General features: G+C 43.4%; 1 protein-coding gene across 13 annotated transcripts in view; it reads left to right on the top strand.

The window, feature by feature from the left end:
• The window catches only part of nfic (nuclear factor I/C), a 100728-nt gene that overhangs the window by 62406 nt on the left and 21411 nt on the right, over nucleotides 1–16911 (top strand). For 10 of the 13 annotated variants that reach the window (XR_004609374.1, XR_004609375.1, XR_004609376.1 and 7 more), the window contains exons 10-11: nucleotides 4791–4948; nucleotides 6976–7147. Coding sequence is in view for 10 of the 13 variants with exons in the window: in XM_034530688.1 (XP_034386579.1) it covers nucleotides 4791–4948; nucleotides 6976–7147 (330 nt within the window). In the remaining 3 variants the exon portion in view is untranslated. Of the gene's footprint in view, nucleotides 1–780; nucleotides 2410–4790; nucleotides 4949–6975; nucleotides 7148–16911 lie in introns of those variants that run through there. The other 3 variants (XM_034530694.1, XM_034530693.1, XM_034530695.1) reach the window with 3 other exon arrangements.

Below are 16911 nucleotides of genomic sequence, written 5' to 3'. Positions count from 1 at the left end.
GCAGAGGTCTTTCATTACCTTGGATATGAAGGGGGTGCCCTGGTCCGTCAGCATCTCCTTGGGGATTCCAACTCTGCTGAACAAATGGATTAGCTCCAGAGCAATTGTTTTTGTGGTCATGTTCCTCAGGGAAATGGCCTCAGGGTACCTTGTTGCATAATCCAGTATCACCAGAATATACTGATGCCCCCTAGCGGACTTCGCCAGGGGCCCCACCAAGTCCATAGCAATGCTGGAAAACGGCACATCAATTATAGAGAGGTATGAGGGGACTTTTAAAATGGGGCTTAGGGTTTCATCTTTTGGCATTCAACGCAGGTACGACAATAGTCTTCTACTGCTTTTACCACACCTGGCCAGTGGAACCGGCTTGCAATCCGCTGCCTTGTCTTCTCAACCCCTAGGTGGGCTCCCAGGACATGGCTGTTGGCTAGGTGCAACACTGTGGACACATACGGTTTTGGGACAACAAACCTTTAAACTTGTCAGTCTTCCTCCTTATTTTTTATTGTGAAACAAGGATAGGTTAGCTTACCCTGCCCTAGAGCTAGTTTCCTCTCGATTTCCATGACATTACTGCATGCAGGCAGTAGATTAGGGTCCTCCAACAGGGCCGTTCTGAACAGGCCCTTTAAACTTGGCATCCAGGAGTCTTCCTCCCCCCCATCTGTGCCTGGCCCCGATGGGAAGGCAAAAACCAAGTTGTTAAGTGTCTCCTCTGCTTTGGAACTTTTGTTACCCCTCCTTTACCCCACTTTAGGCGTATGTTGTCCCTCACAGATTTTCAGACTAGAGCCAGACTTGGTTCTCGGTGGACTCCTTTGGTCGTCCTGTCACAGCCGGTAATACAGTGGGCAATCCCGCCCTACTAAGACAGGGACCTGGAGAGACGGGACCACCCCTACCTTCAGCTGACAGCTGCCTTTAACTGTAGTGAGTTGGATGTTGCTTGTGGGATACTCTTTGGTGTCCCCATGGACGCAGGACACCAGCACCACCTCATCAGACCCGGATGGTTCCAGAAGATGGGGTTGGACAAGAGACACCACACTGCCGGAGCGACCAGTGCTTGTGTATCTCTCCCATCTACTTTGACTGGTGTCATATGGGCTGGTGAGGTTTCCTGCACCCAGCAGGAGTCGAGCAAGTGACAGGGTCTTGCACCCGAGGAGTCGGCCGTGGGCATCGGTTCATCATTCCCTGCACAGTCCTAGCATATGAGGCCTGGCTCTCCACACTGAAAGCAGTGCCTTAGATCACTTGTTGAAGGAGGTTGCCTCCATCTTGAACCCTCCAGTTCATGTTTCCTCCTAGCCCTTGGGACCTCTTACCTAGATTTCTGGGTCCCCTCAGGGTCCACTCGTGTTGATTGCAATGGTTCGACTGTAACCCTCTGGCTATTCACCAGGCTAACCAGGTCCTCTAGATCGGGATTCTGATGAATGGTCATTTTCTTGGTCTCATATGGTAGAGACCGGATGTATTTGTCCATTAAAAACTCATAGCATAGTATGTCTAAATAAATGCATGGTATAGTATGTAAAAAAACGTCACAAAGTATTCATAGTATAGTATGTATTACCAAAGGTACACAACTTCTCTTAAAGGGGACATGTCACAATTAACATGAGCAGCATCAGAGTAATATCCCCTTAACCTAACAGTTTGTGTTGACTTCACACAACACTACCAGTCGTGTTGAATATTGACCTTAATTACGTTTTTGAATTGTGTAACATATTGCCATTCTTGTCCAGTGTCAGTTTACAGCTCCAGGCAAGAAATGAGATGGGGTTCCCTTCCTTAACATGCCCAACATTGATACACCCTTTTCACGTTTTTTTGCCCATGAGAAAGGAGTGGTGCAGGCAACAAGTATATACTGGTTGTTTTTGTGCCATAAGATCTCCCAAAGCCTTTCCCTTTGAAGAAGATCAAGGCCTGCCAGATTGTTAACTGCCTCATTTAGCTGTTCTCGAGAGTTGGAATTCCAAAGGGGATCATTGCCGACAAAGGCACCAACTTCACCTCGAGCCTGTTGTACAGCATGGTGTGAATACCAGTCTCCACCATCCACAAACACATGGCTCAGACTGGGACTTATACTATGACCTCTCTAGTGGGATAATATGGTACTATGAACTCTCTAGTTCGGTAATATGGTACTATAACCTCTCAGAGCAAGGATAATGAGCACACAGCTAACGTTATATGTAATGTTATACAATGATAGGACAATATAAGCTGTTTCTGTGATTAGCTATCTGTACAGAGTAAAGAAGAATCAGATCAAAGTATCTGAGCTCTCTAGCGGGGTTATATCGTACTATAACCTCACATCGAATCAGGAAAAACTCCCCAACAATAACCTTTCACAGGGAAAAAAGGGAAGAAACCTTCAGGAGAGCAACAGAGGAGGATCCCTCTCCCCGGATGGACAAATGCAATAGAGGTCATGTGTACAGAATGAACAGCATTACAAAGTTACATAAACACATTACATGAATATGACAATGTATGAATGGAACTTCAATCCATCAAACAGAAGGAGGTAGAGAGGGGCGGGCCGCATCAGCAGGGCCAGCGCGGGAGGCCGACTCACCAGGCATCAGACACCGCCAGGACCCTATGAGACGTGAAGTCAAAGACTCCAGGGAGGAAGCAGAGTTAATAAGGTGCAATGGAGAGATGTAAATTCATCCATAAGGAGAGAGAGAAGAGGAGATAGGTGCTCAGTGTATCCTAAAACATACCCCAGCAGCCTATAAGCCTATAGCAGCATATCAAGGGGCTTGACCAGGGCAAACCTGATTCAGCCCTAACTATAAGCACTATTAAAGAGGAAAGTCTTACGTCTATTCTTAAATGAGGTGACTGTCTGCCTCCCGGACTGAAAGTGGAAGCTGGTTCCATAAAAGAGGAGCTTGATAACTGAAGGCTCTTGCTCCCACCCTACTTTTTAGGACTCTAGGAACCACAAGTAGCCCCGCATTTAGTGAGCGCAGCTCTCTAGTGGTGTAATATGGTACTACAAGCTCCTTAAGATATGATGGTGCATCACCAATCAAGGCTTTGTAGGTGAGGAGAAGAATTTTAAATGTTGTTCTTGATTTTACAGGGAGCCAGTGCAGAGCACCTAATACAGGAGTAATGTGATCTCTTTTCTTAGTTTTTGTGAGTACACGAGCTGCAGCATTCTGAAACAGCTGGAGAGATTTAAGAGACTTCACACTGGTTATTTCAATCGGACTTCATTCGTATGAAAGAAGATAAACAACGTTGACGCTTTTTAAAGAAAAAAGCCTTGTGATAGAATCAGCGCGCCGCATACAGAGCGGATACGGTTCCCGGTTCTAGGCTTAGAAAAATTCCACCTACAAATCTGAAGAACCAATCCCCGCTGCCATTCATTTGCTGCTTGACCCGCCGAGAGAGTGCAATGAAGAGTTCTCCGGTCCTAAGCTGGAAAAATTCTGCCTTCAAAGTCCTTTGTTGTGTTTAAATCCGCCACCACGAGTAAAGTTAGTGAACTGTACTTTATTCACCATGTTTTTAGCCATTTTTCTCTTTTTCGTTCTCCTCCCCCTCTTTCACACATATACTTCCCTGACCACGTGCTTTGATGTTGTGTTAAGGAAGTCGGCTTGTAATTGTATAATAAATGTTTGTTGATTTATAATATTATTGATTTGTTTATCAGTATTGTTAAAGTTTAATACACTCTGTTATAGTCTAAAGAGCAGTTTTTTTATGATTATTTTGTGCATATGTCTTGTGATAGCTGGTTGCTATAGTCTATAGTCAAACCTTCACTGTTCTGTTGAATCCACAGTTTGGTTATTGGTCCCTGATTCCAGGGTGGTGCCCCGTTATTGTTACTATATGTTAATTACGTATGTATTAAGATTAATACATTGCATTAATGTCAATAATAAAATGTTTATACTTGCTTATAATCAAACACACTCCTGCCAGATCCCAAAACCATTGCAGTTGATCCACAAAATGAAAGACACTATTGCTAGATTTACCAGATGGAATGTCGTTTCATCGTTTTAAGGTCCAGCATAGACCAGGACACGAGAGTGACTTCCTATCCCATTTAACATTTCTGGTTAAAGTAAAACACGGACAGGTACTTTAGTTATTGTTTATTGCTTCATTTGCATTCCATAAGTTAATCATTATCTTTCATTGTGACTTACCATACCCACCATGAGTAAAGGAGGTGCCTCGTCCTGTTCCTTCTCCCTTGTGATTTATTATGAGTTGATTTTTAGTCAGCTAAGGCAAGTTAACTGTTTTGTTTGTTTGTTTTTTGTTTGCATATCTTCTTTTTTTTGTTACACGTATAACAGGTTGTCACTATTGTAAATAAAACACCTTTGGTTTTCCGTACAAGGTTTCTTGTGTCTTCCTCCTACCACTTTGCTAGCCACTCCTGTCAGGCTTCTTCACACACACACACACACACACACACACACATGTATACATACGCACGCTAGCATGCATAGACACATACATACATGCATACACAAATGCATACATACATGTATATATACATACATGCATATATACATACATGCATGCATATGTACATGTATGCATATATACATACACATACGCATACATACATGCATGCATATGTACATAAATATACACATGCATACATACACATACATACATACACACACACACATACATACATACATACTGTACATACATACCCATACATACATACATACATACAGGAACAAATGCCATTTACTGTCTCATGTCTCTCTGTCCAGGTCTGTCTCGGAGTCCCCACCCCTCGTCATCTATTAGTTTCTCACCTTCGTCCTACTTCCCCCACGGAGCGATCCGCTATCCTCCTCACCTGGCCCAGGACCCCCTCAAAGATCTGGTCTCATTGGCCTGCGACCCTGCCAATCAAACCCCAAGCTCAGTGAGTACAACCAGTCAGACAATATGCCACAGAGCTCCGCTATACTTTATCTGAATAATAGCAAGCGTTTTACTACGTGAATAATTGTACATCTACTATAGTTATGAATACCAACAAATATGAGCCAGTTACAGTGCCGTAAGTATAATACCAGCAGTACTTTAGAAATGCAGATGTAGACACAAATGTGCGCCATCTACTGATTTTTTGACAAGACGCAATAAATATATGTAGTTAAATTTTTAAAAGCAAAATGTTGAGTATATTTGAGTATAATTACTATCTAGCTTGAGGTTAGTCTGGAATTCAGTGATGCACTATAATTAGTATTTAATTATTTTACTTTCTCTAACAACAAAAAACTAAAGAAATAAACATGCACAGGCAGCCAAAAAGGCTAAGAACAAAGAAATTGCAGCTTACATAAACACATTTTACATTTGAAGCAGCTAATACTTCTTATGTATTAAAACAAGAATTTCTCTATAGCGCCGCCTTGAGGCAGAATGCCCACTCTTTTTGCTAACAATGATCGATTGACTTGAAATTTGGTACACATCTGCTCTACAAAAAAGTAAATGGTTTGAATTTTGTAAAAAAACACGTTTTTTCCGTTTTCTACTAAACGCTAAGTCCGATTGTTACAAAAAATTCAGTGGTTCATTATTGGTTCAATGTCATCAAAACTTATCAAAATCATGTTGATATCTCATTGCGTTCAGAGGATATGGACCAATGAACTTCTAAGGGGTGTGGCCTAATATTTAAAGGCACATAACTTCCAAATGACTTGGCCTATCCTCACCAAATTACTAGCATATATCCACATTGCATCCCTTAACGTTCCCTAATTTTTTCAAAATATTTCATCATTAGGGGGCGCTGCAGTCAATCGCTCAATATCGCAACTCCTCCTAGAAATTATACCCGATTCATTCCAAAGCCGGGTAGTGTGATCTTGAGACCTTAGCAGCGAAAAATGATCGAAGGATTTTAAAAATATAAAACTATGTGCGTAGGGCGAAACGGCAAAGAACACCATTCGCCATGAAAATGGAAGTTGTTTTAACTCTGCCATACATTATGTAATCTACTCCATATTTCTCATATGTCAGGACATTTTGACCCTGAAGACATCCATATGATAATTTTGAATTCTAGTCATAGTGCCACCTAGTGGCAACAGTAAGTTACATGTTTTCTACTTTTATACCCTTCTCCTCACAGATTAATCAGACCCCTCTCAGAATGTGTCAGAATAGACTTAAAATCTTGATAATGCTTCACTGTGAAGATTGTATGGATTCGTTGAAGGGCGGCGAGTTGGAGCATCGGCAAAGTTCAATCGGCGAAGTTTGATCCTTCGCCGTGACCGAATAAACCAATGTAACATGCTCGAAACATAACTTAACTTAGCACACACATTTAAAGTCAAAGATGTAGTTACCTCATATGATTTTAATGCTTTAGAATGGCAATATGGCTCGATAGCGCCCCCTACAAATATTAATTTAAGCAGCCCCAGCGCTACGTTTCACCTACATTTATGAAACTTGGTAGGAATATGTAAAACATGTAAACTGAAAAGAAAGTCTCTTGGGACCATGCTATATACGGTACCGGAAGTCAGCCATTTTGATTTTTGTGTGATTTTTCGATTAATTCTTGTGCATTTCTTGCCACTATACGCTACTGAACTCCTGATGAAGGGAATTTATCGGGTCCACTTTAAATGTATTATGTTGATGCATGTTGTCTCGTGCCATACAGTGGATACAGCAAGTGGTGGACTGTTTGCAGTATAATATAATTTCCAGCATCGCTCCATGCAAGAAAAAACTCATAGACGCTTACTCCGACGGTCGCAGACATTCTCGGCTGTGTGATCCGGCATCCAGCCAGTACCCCCGACGTGCAAGGAGGAACGAGGACCCGCACAATGCTGCTTGCAGCTTTAAGTATATATTATTATTTAGGACACATGTGAAATATAACTTAATTTCTGTTTGATTGTCTGCTTTTTCCAGCTGAATGGCAGCAACCAAGGGAAAGTGCCCAGTCACTACATCTCTTCTCAGATGTTGGCTCCCCCTGGACCTGCACCCTCCCTGGCTCCTCCTCCATCCTCCTTACCCAGGCCGACTCTGCCTGCAGAGTCAAAGGCCGCGAGCACTTCTTCTGACTCCCCCACATCACCCAGTAAGTGGTCAAAACCAACTTTTTTGTCAGTGTTGATGTATACGTATATTTAAAACCTTCCAACACAATATGATATAATGTATAGTCAAATACATAACAGATTGAGATGAAAGTGCAGAGGAAAGATAACACAAAGGGTTTACTGGTGTGACGGCTCCTGGGGGGTATTCCAGACTGAGAGACTGACTCCTCACTATGTGTCCGCAAGCACTCAACCTCTGAGTACTATACTGAGGTATGCAGGGTCTACACAACTATAATGCGGTTTACCCTGATATTTGTTTTTGTTTTTTGATATAATAATAATACATTTACTTTTAATAGTAGTAGTAGTTTCAACAAATCCCATGAAAAGAGCCTACCCAATAGTGAATTGATCATACTAGCTCATATTGTCTGTGTATCTATAGAGATCATGCCATAGAACATAAACATATGGAAGAGCCACTGGTGACATGTTCCCACATAGTGACAGCCAAGTGTTACTTTGTTCCTCTCAGCTCATCAAAATAGATTATTACAGCCACCAATTTAGTGATGAACCTTTTAAATTAAATATTTTCTACCCATACTGTAAGGGACTCATATTTAATAAATATATTCCATGAATATAAATGTCTAAATCTTGGGTGTAGTGCAAAAATGTACTGTGGTTATAATATGAATTTGTTTGTATTCAGCATTGGACTGTCTTCAGTCAGTAGGCACAGTGCATTGGTTGGAGAGAGAGGGAGATATATAGAGAGAGAGAGAGAGAATTACAAATTTGCCTCAGAGGGCTTTACAATCTGTACACATACGACATCCCTGACCTTTGACCTCACATCGGATCAGTAAAAACTCCCCAAAAAACAAAAACAAAACTTTCAGGGGAAAAAAGTTAAGAAACCCTCAGGAGAGCAACAGAGGAGGATCCCTCTCCCCGGATGGACAGAAGCAATAGATGTCATGTGTACAGATGAACAGCATTACAGAGTTAACTTTTAATGAATATGACATAAATGTATGAATAATTAGTAGTAGGCATGGACTACGGTCCAGACCTCCACAATCCATGAAACAGAAGGAGGTAGAGAGGAGGGGCATGGCAGGAGGCATTGCGAAAGAGGCCTGACCATTGAGGCCAGGCCTTTGAGACAGTGTCTCTACTGTCCCCTCACCTTTATTCTGACTCCACTGTGTCTCTGCTGTCCTTTTGTCTTTATTCTGACTCTACTGTGTCTCTACTGTCCACTCACCTCTGTAACAATTCTCCCTCCTAATAAAACCTAAGGGGAAAAGTACAATGCTATTTTAAGGGAATGGGCGGATCTGATATTTAATTCAATTCAATTTAGTTTATTTTGTATAGCCCAATATCACAAATTATCAAATTTGCCTCAGAGGGCTTTACAATCTGTACACATACAACATCCCTGTCCCAGGAGCTCACATCGGATCAGGAAAAACTCCCCAAAAATAACCTTTCACAGGGAAAAAAGGGGAGAAACCTTCAGGAGAGCAACAGAGGAGGATCCCTCTCCCCGGATGGACAGATGCAATGGATGTCATGTGTACAGAATGAACAGCATTACAGAGTTACATAAACACATTACATGAATATGACAATGTATGAATGGACCTCCAATCCATGAAACAGAAGGAGGTAGAGAGGAGGGGGGGGCGGGGCGATCAGCAGTGGCGATCAGCAGGGCCAACGCGGGAGGCCGGCTCACCAGGCATCAGACACCGCCAGGTCCAATGGACCCTATGCGATGTGAAGTCACAAAGACTCCGGGGAGGAAGCAGAGTTAGTAAGGCACAATGGACCACGAGTAGCCCCACATTTAGTGAGCGCAGCGCTCTAGTGGGGAAATATGGTACTACAAGCTCCTTAAGATATGATGGTGCATCACCAATCAAGGCTTTGTAGGTGAGGAGAAGAATTTTAAATGTGATTCTTGATTTTACAGGGAGCCAGTGCAGAGCAGCTAATACAGGAGTAATGTGATCTCTTTTCTTAGTTTTTGTGAGTACACGAGCTGCAACATTCTGGATTAACTGTAGGGACCTAAGAGACTTATTAGAGCAGCCTGATAATAAGGAGATGCAGTAATCTAGTCTGGAAGTAACAAACGCATGAACCAGCTTTTCTGCATCTTTTTGAGGCAAGATGTGCCTGATTTTTTAAATGTTTACGCAGATGAAAAAATGCAGTCCTTGAGATTTGCTTCACATGGGAGGTAAAGGACAAGTCCCGGTCAAAGATAACGCAGAGATTATTTACAGTGGTGTTGGATGCCAGGGCAATGCCATCTACAGAAACCACATCACCACATAATTGTTCTCTGAGGTGTTCTGGGCAGAGTAAAATAACTTCAGTTTTGTTTGAGTTTAACATCAGGAAGTTGCAGGTCATCCATGTTTTTATGTCTTTAAGACATGCTTGAATTTTAGCGAGCTGGTTGGTCTCCTCTGGTTTGATCGATAGATATAATTGAGTATCATCTACATTACAATGAAAGTTGATGGAGTGTTTCCTGATAATGTTGCCTAAAGGAAGCATATATAAGGTAAATCAAATTGGTCCAAGCACAGAACCTTGTGGAACTCCGTGATTAGCGCTGGTGGTCATTGAGGCTTCATCGTTTACAAATACAAATTGAGATCGATCTGATGAATAGGATTTAAACCAACTTAGTGCGGTACCTGAAATGCCATTCGACTGATCCAGTCTCTGTAATAGGATGTCATGATCAATGGTGTCGAGCGTAGCACTAAGGTCTAACAAAACAAGTACAGAGATGAGTCCTTTATCTGATGCAAATAGGAGGTCATTTATAAAATTCACCAGTGCTGTCTCTGTTCTGTGGTGTTTTCTAAATCCTGACTGAAACTCCTCAAATAAACTATTCTGATGTAGAAAGTCACACAACTGATTTGAAACTACTTTCTCAAGGATCTTAGAGAGGACGGGGAGGTTAGAGATCGGTCTGTAGTTAGCCAACACCTCTGGATTAAGAGTGGGCTTCTTCAGGAGAGGTTTAATTACAGCTACTTTGAAGGAATGTGGTACATGGCCTGTTAGCAAAGACTCATTAACAATATCCAACAGCGAGGTGCCAATTAAAGGCAACACATCTTTAAGCAGCATCCTTGGGATGGGGTCCAAGAGACAGGTAGACGGTTTAGAAGTAGAAACCGTTGGGGACAATTGGTCAAGGTTAATGGGAGAAAAGCCATCAAAATATACACCAGGGCATACAGCCGTTTCCAAGGCCACTCCTCTTGAGGACAGATTGGCACTGGTTGAGGGCAAGAGATCAACAATCTTGCCTCTAATAGTTAAAATATTTTCATTGAAGAAGTTCATGAAGTCATTACTACTAAGGTCTATAGGAATACACGGCTCCACAGAACTGTGACTCTCTGTCAGCCTGGCTATAGTGCTAAAGAGAAACCTTGGGTTGTTCTTATTTTTCTCTATTACTCATGAGTAATAGGATGCTCTGGCATTACGGAGAGCCTTTTTATATGTTTTAAGACTATCTCGCCAAACTAGGCGGGATTCTTCCAGATTGGTGGAACGCCATATGCTTTCGAGCTTTCGTGATGTTTGCTTTAGTTTGCGGGTCCGAGGGTTATAGCAGGGAGCAAACCTCTTTTGCCTCACTGTCTTTTTCCTCAGGGGGGCTATCGAGTCTAGTGTCTTTCTCAGTGAGACTGTAGCACTATCGACAAGATGATCAATCTGGGACGGACTAAAGTTAGCACAGGAGTCCTCCGTCACATTGAGACGTGGTATTGAATCAAATGCAGAAGGAATTGCTTCTTTAAATTTAGCTACAGCACTGTCAGTTAGACATCTGGTGTAGAAAGTTTTGACTAACGGTGTACACTCCGGGAGTATAAACTCAAAAGTTATGAGGTAATGGTCTGACAGAAGAGGGTTCTGTGGGAAGACCTCCAAATGCTCAATGTCAATGCCATATGCAAGAACAAGGTCGAGGGTGTGGCCAAAGCAGTGAGTGGGTTTCTGTACTCTCTGACAGAAGCCAATCAAGTCCAACAATGAGATAAATGCAGCACTAAGGCAATCATTATCAACATCTACATGAATATTAAATTCTCCTACAATAATAATCAGTTTTAAGGACTAAACTTGATATATTTAATGCTGTGTCCCTGCTTAATATGATGGAAACCACCATGAACGTCAAATGTGAAATAATCATAAAAGAAACCAAACAGTCAATTGCAGACACCAAATGTTATTATTAAATCAAATTCAATGCGTTGTACACTGTAACATACAAAACGAACACGCATCACAAACAATTAACCGCTCCCAAAGTGTAATTCCATCCCCGGATCCCGACAGTCCCAAAGTCTCTTAATGTCCCCAAAATAAAGTCAATGACAAATGAAGAGTGTCTTTATTCTTCCTAAATGCCCTCCAAAGGGGCTATCATGGAAATAAGCCAGAAACTCTGGTGTCAGTACAGCCAGAACAACTAACTGGTAGTTGAATCCTCCGTACTTTGATGGCATGCCCTGGTATAACACTCCTTGTTGTAGTTGATAGTGAATGCGGCCGGGCGTGGGCTGGCAAACAGTCTGACCAAGCTCTTGGCATAAAGTGTCAGTCTGCTGAGCCTCTTCAATGACCTGTAGGGAACTGGATAGATCAGACCAGCGGGACTTGGCGACAGCCACACACACACACACATTACTTTCTTGTGGTGGAGGTGGTGCGTGGGACAGTGCATCCAGAACGACGTTGCAGCAACCCTTCTTATAATGAACCCGGAAAAAGAATGCCTCCAGGCGCAGAGTCCATCTGGTGAGCCGTGACGATGCTTTGGGACAGTTGAATGCCCAGGCCAGAGCACTGTGGTCTGTAAACATGTCAAACGGTTCACCTTCTAGGAAATTCTCCACCGCCCACACAACTGCCAGGCATTCCTGCTCTGAGGTGGAATACCTCAGTTCAGCACCCTGGAGAGCCCTCAATGTGAAGGCGATGACTCTTTCATCTCCCTCGATGACCTGCATCAGAACGGCTCCAAGACCCAAACCACTAGAGTCACAATGAACCGATCCTTGAGCTATCACCACTAGACACGATGAAAATACTCCTTGCAGGGTGAACACTAGATACTCTTTTCTTCTTGAGGTTGTTGAGTGGGGCCACAATGTCAGCCAACCTAGGAATGAACTTGTGGTACCAGCCCACTGGACCCAGGAACCTTTGGAGACTTTTCAAATCTGTGGGAGCTGGGTAGGCTGTGATGGCATCAACCTTTGTGGGGTCGGCTTCCACACCTTTACCGGAGACTACATGCCCCAGGAAGGCAAGTTGAGTCTGGAGAAGATGGCATTTCTTTACATTGAGGGTTAGATGGGCCTGGTGGAGTTTCTGAAACACTGCATCGAGATCCCGCAAGTGTTGCTCTTGAGTCTGAGAAAAGACGATAATATCGTCTATTTATGGGGCGACTATGGGTCAGTGGTTAGCATGCCCGTCTTTCAATCAAGGGGTTGGCAGTTCAATCCCCGCCCTAGTCGATGTGTCCTTGAGCAAGACACTTAACCCTGCATTGCTCCCCGTAGCTGTGTCTACGGTGTATAATGTAAAGTGTCTTTGAGTATCTAGAAAAGCACTATATAAATTAAATGGATTATTATTATTATTATGTAGACGAAGCAGATCCCTTCAACTCTCCCAGGACTCTTTCCATCAACCTCTGGAAGGTGGCGCCCGCATTCTGCAAACCGAATGGCATGACCTTAAACTGGAATAGGCCGAGATGGGTGATCATGGCAGTCTTCTGCTTGGTCTCCACATCCATCGCCACCTGCCAGTATCCACTCCGGAGATCCAGGGAGCTAAAGTACTGGGCCCCCTGCAAGGACTCCAAGATTCCATGCACCAGCGGCACTGGATAGGCATCATGGTGGGTTTTTGCGTTAACTCCCCTGTAGTCCACACAGAAACGGGGTGTCCCATCTTTCCGCGGGGTTAAAACTACGGGGGAGGCCCATGCAGAAGAGGATGGCTCAATGACGCCGTTGCTTAGCATTTTTTTAAGTTCCTCAATAACAGCCTGCTTCTGCGGTGACACTCGGTAGGCTCTCTTTCATACTGGCAGCTCATATCCAGTCCAGATCTTATGTGTTATAACTTTGGTGGCCCCAGTGGACTCTGTCCACACTGTAGGCCGCTTCTGCAACAGCGACCTGACCATCTCCGGTTGAGCCGCCCACAGCGGAATTGCAGGCTGTTCGGCACAGGCATCTTCCATTACCGCCATGTAAAAGTTGACTGCATGCTCTGCATTCTTGTTGGACTTCCTGGACGAGCACTCTGGAGGGGTGGTCTGCTGTAATCGGCTCCAATAATCTTTGGGGTTACTCCAGTCCTTTTCGATCAGGGAGCCCACTTTGACCACTTGGTCCACAGTAGCGACGATGCATGCCGCTTGCCAACCTCGGATTACAGGCTCTGAGGATCTGGCTGTCCGACGTTGGCCCTGCAGGAGTGGAAAAACGGTCTGGCTTCCAAGAGAGCCGATGTTTGTTGAAGGCCTTTTTCAGCTCTTGTCCCCACCGGGTGTCCCTTCGCTCCAGACAAGCCACTATGGCCCGATCCAAGCCTTGCAGCCTCGCATCAACATAACCTTTAGCCGCTTCAGCCACGGTTTCAAGGGCAGCCCTGAGCCCCTCTTCCCGATTGAGTGTGCTATCAACTGCTTCTTTAAGTCGATTTTCTAAGGTGTGAACCCTTGAATGGAGGTCCTGAAGCTGTTCTCCGAGTGCGCCTTATCATCCTCCTCAGGCCGTTGACGGTCCTGCTCCGATTGCTCAAGATACATGGATTCCAACAAGCTGGTTAACTCTGAGACGCCATTGACCCTTACCGGTGACGTGGCGGTAAGGGTTAGCATCCGCGTCAGCATCAGCAGGCGGGGTAGCACCTTGGACTGCCTCTAAGAGGGTGGATGTATGCTCTTCAAGTGTCCCATTATCAATGGCTGCCTCATGGTGGACATTTGTGTGTGTCAGTATAGTTGTATGTGGTGGTTCTTATGTTACTGTATTGTGTTGGCTGCGAAACCAGTACTGCTGTCTACACATTAAACATCTAAATACATTCATTCAACAAGAAAACCTTCTGTGTAAAACAGAAATGCAATTTACTTAGCCAAGGCTGAATTTATATTATTAATACAGCCACAAGTACTCTAACTATAACTGTCTTGGCGTAGAAACGGATCATTCAAAAGAAATATCGCCGTCCATGTTAAGCAGCAAACAATTAACACTAAAATCACAATTTAATTATATAATCCTTGCAAGTCCCCATACTGGCCACCACTCTGTAACAATTCTCCCTGCTAATAAAACCTAAGGGGAAAAGTACAACGCGGGCGGATCTGATATTTAATGGTGTCCCTGCTATGATGGAAAACCACCATGAACAGCAAATGTGAAATAATCATAAAAGAAACCAAAGAGTCAATTGCAGACACCAAATGTTATTATTAAATCAAATTAAATGCGGCATACGATGCAACACACAAAACAAACACGCATCACAAACACGCATCACAAACAATTAACCGCTCCCAAAGTATAATTCCATCCCCGGATCCCGACAGTCCCGACGTCTCTTAATGTCCTCAGAAGAAAGTCAATGACAAATGACCACTTTAAATGCGCAAAGGAAAATAAACAAACAGGTTTACCCTTTGCTGGTGCCATACACAGAGACAGACATATGCGGTCATTACACCTTTAATCTGCCTCTACTGTGTCTCTGCTGTCCCCTCACCTTTATTCTGCCTCTACTGTCTCTCTACTGTCCCCTCACCTTTATTCTGTCTCTAATGTGTCTCTACTGTCACCTCACCTTTATAGCTGTAGTCTGCCTCTTCTGTGTCTTTATTATGCCTCTACTGTGTCTCTACCGTCCCCTCGCCTTTATTCTGTCTTTACTGTGTCTTTATTATGTCTCTAATGTGTCTTTATTCTGACTCTACTGTGTCTATACTGTCCCCTCACCTTTATTCTGCATCTACTGTGTCTTTATTCTGCCGCTTCTGTGTCTCTGCTGTCCCATCACCTTTATTATGCCTCTACTTTGTCTCTACTGTGCCGTTATTCTGCATCTACTGTGTCTTTATTCTGCCTCTTCTGTGTCTCTGCTGTCCCATCACCTTTATTATGCCTCTACTTTGTCTCTACTGTGCCTTTATTATGCCTCTACTGTGTCTCTACTGTCCCCTCACCTTTATTCTGCATATACTGTGTCTCTACTGAATCTTTATTCTGCCTCTTCTGTGTCTTCATTATGTCTCTACTGTGTCTCTACTGTCCCCTCACCTTTATTCTCAATTCAATTCAGTTTATTTTGTATAGCCCAATATCACAAATTACAAATTTGCCTCAGAGGGCTTTACGATCTGTACACATACGACATCCCTGTCCCAGGACCTTTTACAGGGAAAAAAGGGAAGAAACCTTCAGGAGAGCAACAGAGGAGGATCCCTCTCCCCGGATGGACAGATGCAATAGATATCATGTATACAGAATGAACAGCATTTACAAAGTTACATAAACACATTACATGAATATGACAATGTATGAATGGAACTCCAATCCATGAAACAGAAGGACGTAGAGAGCAGCGGGGGGCGGGGCGCATCAGCAGGGCCAACGCGGGAGGCCGGTTCACCAGGCATCAGACACCTCCAGGTCCAATGGACCCTATGAGACGTGAAGTCACAACGACTCCAGGGAGGAAGCAGAGTTAATAAGGTGCAATGGAGAGATGTAAATTCATCCATAAGGAGAGAGAGAAGAGGAGATAGGTGCTCAGTGTATCCTAAAACATCCCCCAGCATCCTATAAGCCTATAGCAGCATATCAAGGGGCTTGACCAGGGCAAACCTGATTCAGCCCTAACTATAAGCACTATTAAAGAGGAAAGTCTTAAGTCTATTCTTAAATGAGGTGACTGTGTCTGCCTCCCGGACTAAAAGTGGAAGCTGGTTCCATAAAAGAGGAGCTTAATAACTGAAGGCTCTTGCTCCCATCCTACTTTTTAGGACTCTAGGAACCACAAGTAGCCCCGCATTTAGTGAGCGCAGCTCTCTAGTGGGGCAATATGGTACTACAAGCTCCTTAAGATATGATGATGCATCACCAATCAAAGCTTTGTAGCTTTGTAGGTGAGGAGAAGAATTTTAAATGTGATTCTTGATTTTACAGGGAGCCAGTGCAGAGCAGCTTATACAGGAGTAATGTGATCTCTTTTCCTAGTTTTTGTGAGTACACGAGCTGCAGCATTCTGGATTAACTGGAGGGATTTAAGAGACTTATTAGAGCAGCCTGATAATAAGGAGTTGCAGTAATCTAGTCTGGAAGTAACAAACGCGTGAACCAGCTTTTCTGCATCTTTTTGAGACAAGATGTGCCTGATTTTTTAAATGTTATGTAGATGAAAAAATGCAATCCTTGAGATTTGCTTAACGTGGAAGTTAAAGGACAAGTCTCGGTCAAAGATAATGCCGAGATTCTTTACAGTGGTGTTCGATGCCAGGGCAATGCCATCTACAGAAACCACATCACCAGATAATTGATCTCTGAGGTGTTCAGGGCCTAATAAAAATAACTTCAGTTTTGTCTGAGTTTAACATCAGGAAGTTGTAGGTCATCCATGTTTTTATATTCTGTCTCTACTGTGTCTCTACTTTCCCCTCACCTTTATTCTCTCTCTACTG

The sequence above is a fragment of the Cyclopterus lumpus genome, chromosome 4 (assembly GCF_009769545.1).
Source record: "Cyclopterus lumpus isolate fCycLum1 chromosome 4, fCycLum1.pri, whole genome shotgun sequence".
Taxonomy (NCBI): Eukaryota; Metazoa; Chordata; class Actinopteri; order Perciformes; family Cyclopteridae; genus Cyclopterus; species Cyclopterus lumpus.
This window is presented reverse-complemented; position numbering and strand designations above follow the sequence as displayed.